The 17,553-nt window shown below is 37.3% G+C and overlaps 2 protein-coding genes across 9 annotated transcripts in view; one reads left to right on the top strand and one right to left on the bottom strand.

The window, feature by feature from the left end:
* The window catches only part of LOC128231326 (dihydropyrimidinase-like), a 31,774-nt gene extending 21,889 nt beyond the window's left edge, over positions 1-9,885 (top strand). For 6 of the 8 annotated variants that reach the window (XM_052943989.1, XM_052943993.1, XM_052943996.1 and 3 more), the window contains 11 exons: positions 198-362; positions 1,467-1,609; positions 2,416-2,484; positions 3,337-3,457; positions 4,327-4,483; positions 4,777-4,918; positions 5,528-5,611; positions 5,851-6,030; positions 6,288-6,374; positions 6,570-6,777; positions 8,439-9,885. In XM_052943989.1, coding sequence (XP_052799949.1) covers positions 198-362; positions 1,467-1,609; positions 2,416-2,484; positions 3,337-3,457; positions 4,327-4,483; positions 4,777-4,918; positions 5,528-5,611; positions 5,851-6,030; positions 6,288-6,374; positions 6,570-6,777; positions 8,439-8,524 — 1,442 coding nt within the window. In that variant the 3' untranslated portion in view covers positions 8,525-9,885. Of the gene's footprint in view, positions 1-197; positions 363-1,466; positions 1,610-2,415; positions 2,485-3,336; positions 3,458-3,831; positions 3,953-4,326; positions 4,484-4,776; positions 4,919-5,527; positions 5,612-5,850; positions 6,031-6,287; positions 6,375-6,569; positions 6,778-8,438 lie in introns of all 8 variants that reach the window. The other 2 variants (XM_052943991.1, XM_052943990.1) reach the window with 2 other exon arrangements.
* A 4,315-nt stretch (positions 9,886-14,200) lies between these two features.
* LOC128233044 (microfibril-associated glycoprotein 4-like) lies at positions 14,201-15,739 on the bottom strand. The gene is made up of 2 exons (XM_052946910.1): positions 15,433-15,739; positions 14,201-15,212 (listed from the first exon to the last, which is right to left on the bottom strand). The coding sequence occupies exons 1-2, from the start codon at positions 15,727-15,729 to the stop codon at positions 14,679-14,681; spliced, it is 831 nt and encodes a 276-aa protein (XP_052802870.1). The 5' UTR covers positions 15,730-15,739; the 3' UTR covers positions 14,201-14,678.
* Between the last annotated feature and the right edge of the window lie 1,814 nt (positions 15,740-17,553).

Genomic DNA, 17,553 nt, shown 5'->3' on the forward strand with positions numbered 1-17,553 from the left:
TCTGTTTGAATATTAATCTTATTTTGCCGTCATTCGAACGAAGACTATTTGCCATTTATTGAAAATAATGAGTTAAGCGCATTTAAGTGATTATAACCTTTTGATTTGGAACTCAAAATAAGGGGGATTGCTGTATTGCTAATATTCTCAATATGCCCGAAGATATTGTAGGATTCATGTTAAACTGTCTATTCCAGTGGACTTTGTGTTGGACCAGAAAGGTGTTCCACTGCTGGAGGCTTACGACAAATGGCGCAACTGGGCTGACAGTAAGGTCTGCTGTGACTACAGTCTCCACGTCGCTGTCACATACTGGAATGATTCTGTGGCCAATGAGATGGAGGTCCTCACCAAGGAAAGAGGTATCAAATTGAATGTTCTGGTATTTATTTTACAATGGTTAGATGTGTATTAAGTAGGGATGCAAACGAAATGTTTTTTGTTTGATAAAAAAATATACCTTTTGCCTACAACTGTGTTGTTGTACATTCGCTTGTCTTGTTATTACAATGATTGATCCCTAATGCCAGAGGCGTGAACATGATGAAACTGTACACTCGTCACATGTTAATAAGGGACACATCGTCGGTGACTATAAACAGTACCCGTATTTTTACGAAAACTGGCTGTTAGACAAGTGACACCAACAAGTTTCAATTATTTTCAGTAAATTGTAATGACCATGCCAAAAAAAGGATATACAGAATCAGCTACCAAAGTGGTGTCATGGTTGCCAATTAAGCTGAGCAATATAGTTCAAATCGCTGTTATGATATCAATGACATGTTTTTGTTCTGTGCTCTATTTGTTTTCCAAGTTTCAATATAACGTTCGTGCTTTTAAATGTTACTGTATAGAGTAGCGTTTTAGTACATTGTTGTATAATAAATGAGTCAAAATTCAGGGTTTTTTTCATTTTATTATTAACCTATTTTCCAAGTAGGTTTGGTTTTTCGATATTTTTTTTTAGTAGAGATCAATCCCAGAACGAGGCTGCTCGTCCTTCAGAACGACCATCCATGGGTGCATCACAACATTCAACCGGGAATTTACGATCATGACCTTGTTCACAAATATGAACGCTGTTGAATCAAAATTAATTAGGGTTTCTGTTTGTCCAGAATATTTCGCTTTTTGTTGGATTTATTTCATGTAAATGGGGAACTTCAGAGGCTAATTTTGAGAAAAATCAGCGTCCGTCGCGTGTACCGGCTATGAAAAAATTGGTAATCGAATATTCGAATATTTGATCGAAAGAATTACCGAATATTGGAATATCAATTTTGCCATTCGTTTGCATCCCTAGTATTAAGATTACATAATGGCTTTTGTTCTATAAGGAATAAGGAGAAACCAAAATCTGAATTAAATGTTCAGTTGTAGAATTAATTACAGAAAAAAAATATACTTCCAATTTTGCTTTGCAAAATCGAGGAAAATGAATATGTTCCTTGCTTGTATTCCAGGTATAAACTCGTTCAAGATGTTCCTGGCCTACAAAGATGTCTTCATGCTGGATGATAGTGAACTCTACAACTCTTTCAAGAGGTGCAAGGAGTTAGGGGCAATGGCGATGGTTCACGCTGAAAATGGACACCTTATTGCACAGGTACAGTGAAAAAGTATTGCTAGCAGGAAACAAAGATATGTAGTTTGTATTGTAAAAATTGGATAAGAGTTAAACAATTTGTCAAGAGGATCAGTCTATAAGTGTCTTATTGAAAAAACCCATGCATTGAGCAAACAAAAGATAGAAAAACACTCTCAGACATTCAAAGTTGACACTCATGATTGCGTTGCAGATAAGCCTTTTGTTTTTCTATTGTTGAACACAAGCATATCTACATAATGATATCTTGATAATATTACCACAAAAACATGTGTGGACAAGAATGTTATAATGACAGTCATCGAAATTAAATGTTTGGATGAACAAGCCTGAATCTTTATACTAGTGCCTGCCATAAAAAATATCAACAAGCCCTTTTATAAAAATAAAATGTAGAATTTGGGCAAGCCTGCAGAGAATTTTATCAGTGCAGGGCTTGTGGGCTTGTGCCAACTTTGACCACTTCAATGGTTATCAACAGCTGAGTACAAGTTTATGTTGTTTAAAGTCAAATCACTAATGGTTCCTTTTACTGAAATCACATGTATTTTTTCTTTCCATGAGTATGAAAATTATTCTCATAAAATAGGTAGAAAGAATGACTTGTTTGTAAATGATATTCCAAAACACCCTGAAATAAATATTCATAACTGTTAAACCAATGGAGAGATTAACTAGTCATGTGATAACCCTGGACAAACAAATGTAGGTGGATTTGGATTCAATATATTCAAGGTAATTATCGAGGGCAGTCTTAATCCCATTTTTTTAATAGCATCATGTCAATTGGCTGTCTTGTGTTTCAGAAATCTAAGGAGATGATTGCTCTGGGTATCACGGGCCCGGAGGCCCATGAGATGTGTCGCCCTGAGGAGGTATGTTACGTTTTAAATGGTTAACCTGTCTGTAAAATAATTTCAATTTTATGGGATATCGCCCTTTTATATGCAGATCAGCAGTTAATATGTTATCACTAAAGTTTCCAGGCAACATTTTAAAGTTTTTTTAAAACCCCAGAAGCTATAGTATAAATGTAATAAATGTTCTAAATATTGAACAATAAAATATAAACTACATTGTAACCTGAAAAACACTTGCTTACTTTCCATATTATTTATATTTAATTTTCTTTGTTAATATACTGACAGTCAATGAAAACTTAAATTTATGAGGGCTTAAAAATAAAATAGTGTAAAAAAAAGAAGTCACAAACATGCGTTAAGGCATGGAAAATACACGTTCCATACTCAGCCTATGTATGTTATTTGCTCTGCAAGCTTTGTGCAAGAAATGATCAAGTCATTTAGTTGTTCTATGATCACATTGTAAATGCCAGGTTTTGTCTTAAGTGAGCCCAAATATTGTCATTGGAGACATTGACTGAATATTAAGCGGTATGCTTAATTCCTGATTGTTAATGATTTGCTATTGAAATAATGTCTTTGATCTTGAGGTGTACAAAAATAATTTTTAACTGAAATGTGTTCGAAATATTATGAACTCGATTTGATTGAAAATGTAATGTCAAAGTGCAATAACTGCGAAATGACATTCCGTTTGTAGTGTGTTTTCATTGAATGTCAGTATATTTTGTTTTATATATTGCTTAGTTTATATTTTATTTGCTTAATGATATATAATGCTTTACTTTCCTCCACTGATTTATATCTTATAGTTTTATGAGCACATATTTAGTTAACAATGTTGTGTGCATGTGTGTTGTATAGGTGGAAGCAGAGGCCACAAACCGTGCCATAATGCTGGCCAATCAGACAAACTGTCCTCTGTATGTCGTCCACGTTATGAGTCGGTCAGCCGCCGATATGGTGTGCAACGCACGGAAAAAGGGTCAGTAGAAGGGGGTTACACTTTACCGGGTAATTGAATGCTAAGTATTTAGTTAGGAGGTTGAACAATCCAGAAGCGGCCTTATTTTGAGTCTATGCAGTTTGATTGGTTACACATAATTTAAGGTAAGAGTTGGCTTAAGGACAACCTACCAAACAATCTGCAGAGAGAGAATGATTCCCAGATGTCATAAAAGGTAGGTACATACACTGCATACTTCTTGGTTTGTTAGTTTTTGCACCCAAGCTTTATCTGTCTTAAGTTGCACCTTCTGTTCAGTTCTTGCTGCTCTGTGTGTTCAGGTTGGTCCTTAACAGCTACTTACCATCCCAGCCCATTACAGCGGGGGGTAATGTAGTGGTTGGCCATTGTAGGTGGAAGGTGAGGCTGTCTCGAGGGCCATAGCAGTGGCAAACCAGGCTAACTGCCCTATCTACATAGTGAAAGTGATGAGTAAGACATCAGCTGAAACCATAGCTGATGCCAGGAGGAAAGGTAAGCCACTTCGAAGAGGACATACCAGTGGATAATGTTTAAGACTGCATTAAGGGTTTGATACAAAATTTGAATTTTGCATTACAGGGTTTATGAAAAAATCCAATTCATTAAGGATTTTGGCATTTGGTTCCATTGTTATATTGGTTACTGTAAAACCTGTGGAATACATATTGAAATGTTCATATTCCAGATGCTTTTTCATGCAGATATAATTATACCAAGTAATGACTCTAGTTCAATTGATGTATTAGGGGATTTTTTGATAGAAAAGATAAATTAATGGTGAGCAAAGCAAATTTACTTTGTTATTTTAAGATTGCTTATAAATTTTGTTTTGCCTTTTCATTGATCAATTTGTCTGTTGACTGCAGGTTGTGTTGTATTCGGTGAGCCAATTGCTGCAAGTCTTGGCACTGATGGGACCCACCAGTGGAACAAGTGCTGGCGTCATGCAGCGGGCCATGTCATGGGGCCCCCTCTCCGTCCTGACCCAACCACACCAGGATACCTCATGGATCTGCTCGCTAAGTACGGAAAAATACTGATCTGAATTGTTCTGTTGAAAATGTTTGATTTCAGTCTTGATCATTCACAAAGTCTATTCCACTGATAAAGTGAACACTGTAACAGTTGTCGAAGTGAACATATTTAAAACAACTCTTTGGTATGGCATTATATTCATTAAATAATTCCCTTGGCTTCTTGCCATGTGCTGAATTATGCAGGATGATGTGAAAGAAGCATGTATGCTGATTTTCACTGATATTCTCATTTATACTGCTTGTGTGTTACTCTTTAAGACCTTATTCTTTTCTGAACAGTGGTGACCTCGCTTGCACTGGCACAGACAACTGCACATTCAACGCCGACCAAAAGGCCCTTGGCAAGGATGACTTCCGGAAAATCCCTAACGGTGTCAATGGCGTTGAGGACAGAATGTCGGTCATCTGGGAGAAGGGAGTGGTAAGTGCACACTTCACCTGGCTAAAGATTGTTTATAACATACATTGTAAATGTTAAAATGCACAATGAAAAGTTTACTTGTATCTAACTGCATGAAAAATGTCATGGACAAATGCATTTGACCTATAGGTATGAGGTAATGTTGATTGATGTTACCATTTCACTACTTCATTTTTAAGAATTCAAGAAACTATCAGGTTGTATGGTTATTGCCATTATTGGTCTTTTAGTCAATGCTAAGGCCTAAAAAAAAAAATACATCTGGTTCGGGTTACCCGACCTTACCTACGGAATAGGCGCCAACCCTACCGTTTTTATAGTCAGTTTGAAAAAAAAAATTGAAAAACTAAAAAAAAAATATTTTCAATATGTAGTTTAAACCTTAAATGCTTATACAGAAGATAACTTTAACACCATTCTCCAATGATGAAAATGATATTCTTATATAAAGCCTAATAAAAAAAAAAAATAAAAAAAAAAAAAGCCTACCTACCCTACCTATTTTTGAAAAGGATGTAACCCTAACCAAACAATTTTTTTTTAGGCCTAAGATGTACATTGCAGTTTATTCTCAATTGTATCGGAATTAATCAAAATTTTCTCTTTCAGCACTCAGGAAAGATGGACCCTTGCAGATTTGTAGCTGTGACTAGTACTAATGCCGCTAAACTATTCAACATTTATCCTCAAAAAGTAAGTTCTCTCTCATGTGTACTAGTTGTTATGTTTTATCCAACTCGAGGCTGTTGCACTTTACACCAGATGCATTTTAGACGTTCATATAAGAATAGTACAGTATTTTATTGAGCACCAGATATGTACCAATAATCCTTTTTATGGATGAGTACATCCTTGGCTACCTCAAACTTTGCTGACAATCTTTTCTTATTAATTTGCCATGAACTTGAGGAATCTTTTTGTATTGTCTATAGGGTAGGATAGCAGTTGGTTCGGATGCTGACCTGGTAATCTGGGACCCCACAGCAACACGCACCATCTCAGCTAAGACGCACCACCAGGCTGTTGACTTCAACATCTTTGAGGGTATGGTTGTACATGGCGTGCCCGTCTACGTTATCAGCAATGGACATGTGGTTGTGGATGAAGGACAGGTAGATTGATGAATGTTAAGGCTACATGTTTTAATTGTACCTTTGGGGGGAAGTAAATTCATCAGTCAATGGTATTTTCATAAACTGCTGGAAGCTTTCACATCGGTATTGTAGGGAGGATGATATACATCAATGTTTATAAAATTAGGCCATTATGTTGGTAGGAAAGCAATCACATTGTCACTGCTTGGTTTTGCTTGTTGCTTAATTATGTTGAATTTGACATTTCTTTCAAATGTTTTGTCTACACATTTCAGCTGAAGGTCACCCAAGGTCAGGGTAGATTCATTCCGAATCCAGTGCACTCTGAGGCTGCATATGGCAGGATTGCATCAAGAGAACTGGTAAGGTTGACTTTTAATGTTATGTTTGATTCGGATGTAAATTTTGGAGTTATGTCCCTGTAATTTTTAAAATTATATTTGTGATTGATGGTTTTCTCGAGCTTTATTGTTCCTTAATTTTTACATTATGCACATGCAACTTGTATTTCATATAAAGTTACATCTGTATTCATGTCAACACAACCTCTTCCTCAGGCCCGGCGCCCGCAGAAAGTTGACCGGGAAGTGTACGAGGGACCAGTGACCGAGATCAAGGCCAACAGTGTGGAAGCAGCGCCCCCTAGACACAGAAATGAGAACACCAACATCATCATGGGAGATGATATGCCAGCTGACTTCCACAGTCGTCCACCTACAAGATCTGGAGGTCGAAACCTCCAGGACTCTAGCTTTTCTTTCAGTGGTAGCTAACATTCTGCCTTGCGCTTTATTTTGATAGGTTTAATGAGGACATTGTGCATATCATTTTACACTAGTTATTGTAAGTACATTTCATTTTGAAGATATTTTTTACTGTATAAAGGTAATAAGAAGGTTTCTGAGCTGGAAATATTGAATTTGGTTCAAATTTTACCTGGGTTCTTAATCCGAGGTGGTTGGTGTTTCTGTGGTAAATTTTATGAATGTTGATATTGTCCTCCCAAAGTTCAAGCTATTTTCTGCTTCATTTCTGGTGCTCAAAGCTTTGCTTCAGTAAATCATAAATCAAATGTTGAGTAACCGGTATGTCCTCATTAGCTGTTCAAAAGTACTGACCATTTGACATGGGCCTTTCCATGCTTATATCTTCAGTTAGATACTACAATGTAGTTAAAATATAATCACAGTTTTGTTTTCTTTCTTTCAAACTCATCCATTTTGACAGGTCAAGTTTGTTACAGTAACCCATTTCACGTTTGTCAGTTATAAAGCAGAATATTTGCTAGCACCTGCGCATGCCCGTTTTTCTGTTCTTATACATGTACAAACCCTCCCCGTCATAGAGGCATGGTATATTTGTTCATAAAAAATGTAGTTGCCTGTTGTCATGTTTTGGTTGCAGAACTAGGCAAGTTGGGAAATATTAATAAACGGACACCATATCATTAAGCTATCCTATACCTTCAAACATATATTCTTACCTTACTTCCACTATCTGTTCCACTATGTAAGCGGCAGTTTCCAGGCTTATCCAAAACCTGGCGGTTAAAACATTTCCTATCCAAACATATCCTTATATTCAAATACATAAATATCTAACATGGTGAAGGAAGTTGGAATCAAATCTTGTTATCTTTTCTAAGGTGCATGGCCTAACATTACTCTCATTTGCAGGACAACTCAATTATAAGGAAGTTTGTTGTTTAATTAGATGTCTGTTGATTTGAATTAATTTTATTTTTTTGCATGTCAATTACATTTCAAATGCATTTTAATTATACATGTCTTATGTTAGCTTGTTAAAAGGGTTTGCAATTGGCATAATATCGACTAGTCCTAGATTAGAAACAGTATTAACTTTGTGTAAAAAAGTGTGGACAAGCCTTTGTGTTTTAAAACTCATATTAATGTTTGATATTTAATTCTGACAAGATAAGAAATTGTATGCACAATGTTTCTTGTGATAATTAAGCTTCTCTGTTTTCAAGAGAAAAGAAAACATCTGGTATTCCTGTATTTCATTTAAATTTTTAAACATTTATTGTCATAACCTTTGTATTGTCAGCGCCCATTGTTAGCGCTGTTGTTGTCATGTTATAAACTTAAATGTTAGCCATAAAGTCAACACTATTTAAGGTATTAACTTGAAACTTGGTAAGTACAGAAGTGTAGGAAGTCCCATAACTCTGGCTAGAATATTTTTGGAGTTGAAAAGAGAAGAAATAGATGGGAGTGTTGGCGTCCACTTGCAATGTCTTTCTTTGTTGAGAATTCTGTTCCGTATTTTTGTCTGTTTAAGTATTCATTCAAAACTTTCGATAGTGCTTTTTTTAAGTTTCAACATAATAATTAGATTTTTTGGTGAACAGTATTATCACCTGGCTTTTGAAGCATTTTAGTCATACTGTGTGATGTGTATTTCAGGCGAGCAGATTGATGACTCTATGCCACGAAGACAGAAGATCCGAGTCTCCAATCCACCAGGCGGCAAGACATCCGGTCTATGGTAGACAATAAACCTTCGGGATATTCTCATGTTCTTAGAAACATTTTACAAATTATTGAATGTGTCGTGCACCTACTTCATAGGAACAGTAACTTATATGTACTTTTCGATTTGTTTCGTTTATGACTGTGTGCATCAATATTTCACATGACTGTCACATGCTGTGTCATGTGACACTGAGGTCATGTGTTACATTCATACGACAACACTGGTGACAGTGTGGGTTCTGGGGCCAGTTTTTGTCACACTAGGTCATTTTCAGTTATAAAAGGGCAATAAATTCTTTACTGTGCTTAGGTAGTGTGTCTGATAGTCTGTGTTTTAAAAATTATGGTTGTTGTAATGAAAATAATAAGCATGTGCAAAGTAATGTACTTTTCTCCTTTTTTTCGAATTTAAAAAAAGAGCAAATGATAAAAAAAATTACCATAGAAAAAAAGATTTTTTTTATTTTTAATAAAGCTAGATGTAAAAGCCAGTGTTTTTGGCTTATGTGTTCAATATATTTCTCATATTCCTGCTTTGGTATTTGTGATGCTCAAAATGTATCGGTGTTGTTCTTAAACATGAAATTCGCGTATTTCATCTGAATTTTTAAACATTTAGGTCATTAATCTATTATCAAATTTCATTTCTACAAACAGCTTATAATCTGCTGATACTTTGGCAGGCAAATTTGTGTTTTTGTGTCATTATTTGACTTGGATCAACTATTACCAGTATTCTACCATTGTAATGATTCCGTCAATGTACCTTATGTCCATCCATAAAGTGAGGAAACGCCAGCAATGCAGTGCATGAAGCAAGAGCTACCTGGCTGCTACATGTAGTTATAGAGGATTTATAATTATTAGTACCATCCCAATGTATCGTCGTTATTTCAGTCTATGCTTATGATGTATTTTATGCTTTGATAGTTAAATATTGTAGATGAAACTGTGTGTTACATATTGTTCTTGTAATACATGTTCCCTACGCATACTCCGAGAGATTGCGAGTCTACGCAGACATTTTGTTTTAGATTTATGATAGTTTAGTTAGTACAATGGAAATGTTTTGTCAGAATATTTACACTTACAGCTGGAATGTAGAAAAATAAAGAAATAATAGAATAAAACACCAGAATACCATAATAAAAACAGTCTAACATGTATTAAATTGTTTATAAAAATGTGTCCAATATTGTCTTTTAATAACTTGATAATTCTAATTCATTTTTGTTCGTGTCAAAACCAGGTCTTTGTACCATTTATAATCCAAATATAGTAGATGTGGTCGTTTTACTTTTCATCTGTTCAGTTTACTGCCTTACTGTATTTGTTATTATGTTTGTACTTGGCTACAAATTAAAATATACCCAGTAGATATTGGTGTTCCTTAAAATGTAGCCAGCAGAAATTGGTGTTCCTTAAAATATACCCAATAGAATTTGGTGTTCCTTTTGACATACTACTACAGAAGTGTTTGAGTACATTCTGAAGCAGAAAAAAACATTTGACTGTATCGATAGGAATGACGCACGCTGTCACAGTTGAAATGAGATCAGGAGGTTGCTAGTAGGAGTCATAGGAGCCACTAGTAGATGGTACAGTAGTATTACACTGGCCTTCTGACTCCAATAATGTAAAGATAAGGGGACCCGTAAGGGTTAAGATACCAAAGTTGTAAACCTGCGGCTTAAATGTTATGGGGAAATTAATACGCTAGATGTTTTTATGATCTTTTAGTGAACCACAGTTCAAGTCAAGTAATATTTATTTATAAAGTCGGGTTTACAGCACATAAAAATACAAGCTCTGAAGAGCTTTTAGAGCCGTTAACGGCCAAAACCGGGTTACGCCTGAAATTTGATGATCTTAAGCCTTACAATCTTTATTGAACGAGACCTTGATCATTTGCCTTAACCCACACGGGCAAAAACTGATTCCGGCTATCATAGAGGTATGAGGACACTGAATAGCAAAACTCAGTGTTCTGACGGGTGCGTTGATCATTTACCTTAAACCACACTGGCAAAAACTGATTCAGGCGATCAAAGAGGTATGCGGACACTGAAAAGCAAAATTCAGTGTTCTGACGGGTGCCTTGATCATTTACCTTAAACCATACGGGCAAAAACGGATTCAGGCGATCAAAGAGGTATGCGGACACTGAAAAGCAAAATTCAGTGTTCTGACGGGTGCCTTGATCATTTACCTTAAACCATACGGGCAAAAACGGATTCAGGCGATTAAAGAGGTATGCGGACACTGAAAAGCAAAATTCAGTGTTCTGACGGGTGCCTTGATCATTTACCTTAAACCATACGGGCAAAAACGGATTCAGGCGATCAAAGAGGTATGCGGACACTGAAAAGCAAAATTCAGTGTTCTGACGGGTGCCTTGATCATTTACCTTAAACCATACGGGCAAAAACGGATTCAGGCGATCAAAGAGGTATGCGGACACTGAAAAGCAAAATTCAGTGTTCTGGCGGGTGCCTTGATCATTTACCTTAAACCATACGGGCAAAAACTGATTCAAGCTATGATAGAGGTAAGAGGACACTGAAACACAACATTCAGTGTGTTGACAATTATCTGACTTAGCGGAAATCATTGGATCACCGACCAAATCAACATGTTATACCAGCTGGAATAAATAAATTGTTAATCTGATTCACCTGAAACAATCTCGTACTAATCGTCCATTTAATTGAAATGCTGTATCCATACTAACGGTATGTCGCTTGGTAAATATCGATTACTCGTTGGTGCATTGCACGTGATTCTCAATTCTATGAGGCTCTGGGCACTTCTTGTGAGATTCGAACCTTGTACGCTATTGTGTCCATTGTTAAATGTCATAAGGCAGCCTAAGACATATTTCACATATTCGTTAATAAAAAAAGAAATCGAAAAATATTTTTTTTTTGCTCGTATTAACGGATGTCAAGACACGGTGAGAACGAATCAGGCGAAAATACTCGAGCTGTCATGGCTCGAAACATCGTTGCACAACGTTTTGGTGCTCATAACAGTTCCATAGACGCTTAATGGAATGTTAGAAGCATTGAATCAGTCGATAGTTCAGATTTGGGACAACATTTCATAGAATGTCTTCGTAGTTGTAAAGTTTCATACGAGGCTCATGTTGGGCATATCAAAATACATGTACTGACAATAAAAAACGAACAAACCCCTTTGTGGGTTTGTGTTTTGATATAATTCAATAAATGTGTAACAATTGTATTTAAAACAATCATTGTTACTGAATTAAATATATGGTTGAATAAAGTTATGATTTAAATTTCAACCGCTAGACAACATTTTGCTTGTCAACGGTCGTCCGTTGTCAACATTTCGCTCGTTAATGGTCGCCCGAAGTCAACACATTGTTCGTAAACGGTCGTCCGAAGTCAAAATTTCGCTCGTTTACGGTTGTCCGTTGCCAAAATTTCGCTCGTTAACGGTCGTCCGAAGTTAAAATTTCGCTCGTTAAAGGTCGTCCGAAGGCAACATTTTGCTCGTTAACGGTCGTCCGTTGTCAACATTTCGCTCGTTAACGGGTGTCCGTTGTCAACATCTATCTCCTTAACGGTCGTAAGTTGTCAAAATTGATATCACTTACGGTCGTCCAAAGTCAATAATTCGCTCCTTAACCGACGTCCGTTGTCAACATTTCGCTCATTAACGGTCGTCTGTTGTCAAAATTTCGCTCGATAACTGTCGTCCGTTGTCAACATTTTGACCCTAATGGCCGTACGAAGTCAACACTTTGATCGTGAACAGGTGTCCGTTGTCAGAATTTATCTCGTTGGCGGTCGTCCGTTGTCAACATTTTGCTCATTAACGGTCGTCCGAAGTCAACACTCCGCTCGTTGACGGCTGTCCGAAGTCAACATTTTGCTCGTTTACGGTCGTCCGAAGTAAAAACATATTGCTTGTAAACGGTCGTCTGAAGTCAACAATTCGCTCTTTAACGGTCGTCCGTTGTCAATATTTTGCTCGTTAACGGTCGTCCGAAGTCAACACTCCGCTCGTTTACGGTCGTCCGAAGTCAATATTTCGCTCGTTAACGGTCGTCCGTTGTCAACATTTCGCTCGTTAACGGTCGTCCGTTGTCAACACTCCGCTCGTTTACGGTCGTCCGAAGTCAACACTCCGCTCGTTTACGGTCGTCCGAAGTGAACACTCCGCTCGGTAACGGTTGTCCGAAGTCAACATTTTGCTCGTTTACGGTCGTCCGTTGTCAACATTTCGCTCGTTAACGGTTGTGCGAAGTCAACAATTCGCTCGTTAACGGTCGTCCGTTGTCAACATTTTGCTCGTTAACGGTCGTCCGAAGTCAACACTCCGCTCGTTTACGGTCGTCCGAAGTCAACATTTCGCTCGTTAACGGTCGTCCGTTGTCAACACTCTGCTCGTTTACGGTCGTCCGAAGTCAACACTCCGCTCGTTTACGGTCGTCCGAAGTCAACACTCCGCTCGTTTACGGTCGTCCGAAGTCAACACTCCGCTCGTTAACGGTTGTCCGAAGTCAACGCTTCGCTCGTTAACGGTCGTCCGTTGTCAACACTCCGCTCGTTTACGGTCGTCCGAAGTCAACACTCCGCTCGTGTACGGTCGTCCGAAGTCAACACTCCGCTCGTTTACGGTCGTCCGTTGTCAACATTTCGCTCGTTAACGGTCATCCGAAGTAAAAACATATTGCTCGTAAACGGTCGTCCGTTATCAACATTTTACTCATTAACGGTCGTCCGTTGTCAACATTTTGCTCGTTAACGGTCGTCCGTTATCAACATTTCGCTCGTTAACAGTCGTCCGTTGTCAACATTTTGCTCGTAAACGGTCGTCCGAAGTCAACAATTCGCTCTTGAACGGGTGTCCGTTGTCAAAATCTATCTCGTTGGCGGTCGTCCGTTGTCAACATTTTGCTCGTTAACGGTCGTCCGAAGTCAACATTTCGCTCGTTAACGGTTGCCCCTTAGCACAAACCTATAAACGGCTTATATGTCCGTGCCCATAGTTAACATTTTGCGCTCTGCTATCAACATTGTCTACCCTATCTTCATGGACATTGGGCAGCATGTGTGTTTCTATAAAATGTATGTCAGGTATGATAATAATTATATCATGTCTGGGAGAAATCGCATGTAGGTTTCTGGGTTGAATGTTTAAAAACCTCTAGGCTAAGGCTACATTTTCAATCCAATTTGTTTGCAACCTTTCCAGAATACGTGCCTTTATTTAAATTAGTTCAATTATGGGTCATGTTGGGCGAAATCGCACGTTCAAACTCCTCCTGTGTAACAGTTGGTGTTTTATAAGGAGAAACTTTTTTGTACATGAATGTGAAAAATATTTTAATGATCTTTTTAGAAAACATGTTAATGATACGAACGGAACTCCCGTAAAAGAGGGGTTATAACTATACTATAATTATATTTGGTGAAAAATGCGCCTAAAAATGGTGATGCTTAAGAAACGGTATGCAATCCCCAACATTGGGTTTGATTTATTTTTTGAAATTTGAAAACTTGAAAACTGGCCAACAACTGGAAAAGTTGCTAAGTGTATAGGAAAATAACATTAATAAACACGTTTTTGACATCAGATTTAAAACTGCCTCGCATAGGCTAGTAAAGTATAGTCTATGATGCATTAAAAAGACAATACATAGACAGATAAGAGAGGTCAATAGAAGCAGAAGTAATTGTTTTAGTTTTGAATCTCTTGTGAGTGAGAACAATTAACAAACCCTTTTGTGAACTAGGCAAATTTGTAGCTGTTATAATGAAACGTTTTATATATCCACGCAATCATGTAAACTAGTGTAGAAAAGTATTTACATATTCAAAACGTCCCCAAAACATCAATGTTTAAATATGTTTAAAATATGAATATAAAAATTCATAAATAAAATGCTCCTCGCTGTTAGGGGCAGTGTTATTTAATGATAAATCCATTCCATATACTTTTTTCTCTTAAATTAGTTCTTAATGCAACATTCACTTGTAGGGACGTTCTCGGGGACGTTTTGACAAGCTACGGTTTTTTTTCACGTCCTCGTTATACCTACAGTGTCTTAGATCATGTTTTATTTGCCCTTGGTTGATCATTGCGTTGGAAAGCTTATTCATGTCATAAATCAATGCCATATACGTGTTGTATGTTTAATTAACTCATTCGACGAATCTTCATTTCTGTTTTCACCATAGACACGTAGTAGCCCTTCCAACTTCGCCAGTTCATCCCAATTCCGTACTGCGAGTTCCCATAGTCACCATTGAGATTTGAAACATGACAACTGTCGTACCACCAAGCGCCTCGATACATGGATGTGCACATCGAAGTGGCGTCCCTGTCCTTCGTACAAAATACATAACCGTCATGGCGAGGACCGGACAAACTGTCACCAGCAGTTCCGCTGTAGCCGTTCACGTGCAGTAGGTAGCTCTCGCTTTCAGGGCCGATTTTGAAATTACTGTATTGAGCGTATGCTGTTTCCCCACCAGGCGCTGTAAGATCAACTCGAAGGCCATAATGGGCGGAGTTTATTAGCGCCCAAAGGTACTCGTTTCCGAGCCAGAAGTTTTCAAGGTCACCGAAACCATTTTTGTACTCTTTCCATGTCCGATAAAAGTCGGTGTCCGACACTCGCCTCTGAAACACCGTCCAGCCTCCGGGGGCCGTCTCCATGTCACATCGAATCTGGAAGGATCATTTTCTAAGTTTTAAACAATCTTAAGGGTTCTCTTTTAAACTTCGTACTTAACCTATAACTTTTTTATAAATGCAAAATAATAATGTCATATAAGCTAAGTCTTACAGTATGAGTCTAATTTATGAGTCCAAAGCATGTGACTTGTAAGTCATACTGATTATGTCTTCTATATAACGTTTCATATAAAATTTAAATGAACTAAAGTACCTGAAATACATAGCCCGGTGTTGGGTAAATTGTATAAGTCCCTGTTTTTCTCTGTCCCTGGCTATACACGTCCTGGCAATCGCGTGGAGTGGCGCTCAGGTTTTGATGCGCCGAGCATGCCTGGCAGCGCCGCAAATATTCGGCTGCCAAAAAAGGGGACACTCCACCGAGTGCCGTCTTGATGTTTTCCGGTCGTACGAGCAGTTTTTCGCCGGAAGTACAGTTTTCTAAATGTGAGCATTCCTTTGTTACAGAAATTGCGATGCTGTCACATGCAGCTTCCGCTACAGCTATCATTTTATAAGCCATAACAAAAATACATGCAAATGTAGAAATAAGTCCTCCGTAATAACTGTTCATGTTAATTGGTGGAGTAAACATTTATTTAACACTGTTCAGGCGTGTTCCTGTAATTTCTCCTAAAATACAGTATATAATCAACACACGACTGATAAAACGAGATGTGCGGATGTGATTTACTACTTTTGATCTTATTGAATAACGTTTGATTTGCGATTAAACGGCCGCGCGTGTTTGAAAAGGGAGACGGTTTGTAAATTTATTGTGTTTGAAATGTGAATGTTTCTTATTTATTGTCGTATATAAGTTCTTACTGCATGCATTAAGATATTTTCACCGTGTAACTTAACCCATGTTCAATAGTAATAACCATGAAATTTAATTCATTCATATCTTTATTTTAACTTCAAATGTTGCATGATTTATAAACATTCCATTTTTTTAATTTTGAAACCATTAGATTTTTTTCTTTTATTTTGAGCTTCTATTAATAACCGTAAGCTCGCGTTCTTTGAGGCAATGCTATTCTATATATAAATACAAACGTTTCATGGGCGAAACACCTTCTTAACTAGTGTTGGAGCAACAGCAAGAGACGCTGCTTGTTAAGAGCGAAAACAAACCGAAATTTCATTTACAGTAGTTTAAAAACAGAGAAACTTTAGCTGCCAAAATACATTGAAAGACTCCTTAATTGAGGTCTGTAAACATGGTTTAGAAAGTAATGAATAGGTTGATGCCTTCCTTATGGACTTGTCTAAAAACGTTTGACTGCCTACCTCATAATACGTGTAGTTTACTTCATAAACTGTCTGCATACGGAATTTCTGACAACTCAACCAAATTATTAGTTTTATTTGATTGATAGAAAGCAACAAATTATTATATGATAATTAGTTAGCTTATATGCAGACACTAGTTCAAAAGGGTGTTTCCCAAGGACCTATTTTAGGGCAATTGCTTTTTAATGTTGTATTTTTTTATCAATGATTATCGTAAATCCCAGTAAGTTTAGAAATAGCGTCGGTATATCATTTGTACTCATAAACAGATATGATTTAAACTTGGTAACCATTTTGCGCTATCTAACACAGATGAGACAGCAACAACCATGGTTGTTGCGTTTTTTTTTTAAATTAATTATGTAAAATGATGTATTATCGGCCTCCTACTAGCTCGCATTGGCAAGTCTATGCTTAATTGTTTTGAGGAAATACTGTGTTTGCCGATTGTTGGACCATATGGTGTCTAGTCCCTCTAAGCAAATATGCCTACCTTACGTATTCGTAGAATGTGGACTGTTTAGAAACGTTTAGAAATGTAAACAATATTGCTCTACCGGTTTTATCGGCCCTTGTTGTCAAAAAATCAACTTTAGATATTCTAATATATTACAGATTCCAGATTTAGGAATAAGGGCTCACGGTAAAGAAATATAGTTGTATGTTGCACCGGTGTTGTGCAACTTACAGCCATGCCATCTGGACATGCTCGAGCTTCAACAAATTTAGTAGCCTAAGCAACTGCAAATGCATTGCTTGTAAGCATGGTTAATTGGGTCCAACACCGAAGAATTTTAAATGCATGCTTGTGCTTGCTATGTGTGTTTCAGTTTTTAAAGACTGGCAAGGAAATGCTGATTTTGCACACCCATGTTAGCGTTTATTTATCACAGGCAGTAATTATTATTAGTGCGACAAAGAACAATACGTTTAAATTGAAGACAATGGTAACATCTTCTGTCCTGTTTAATAAAGGGATGTCACTGAGTCGAAAATTACAGTTTATCTGGCGAATAAACTTGACGTTGTGTAACCTACA

This window comes from Mya arenaria, chromosome 4, assembly GCF_026914265.1.
Source record: "Mya arenaria isolate MELC-2E11 chromosome 4, ASM2691426v1".
Lineage (NCBI taxonomy): Eukaryota > Metazoa > Mollusca > Bivalvia > Myida > Myidae > Mya > Mya arenaria.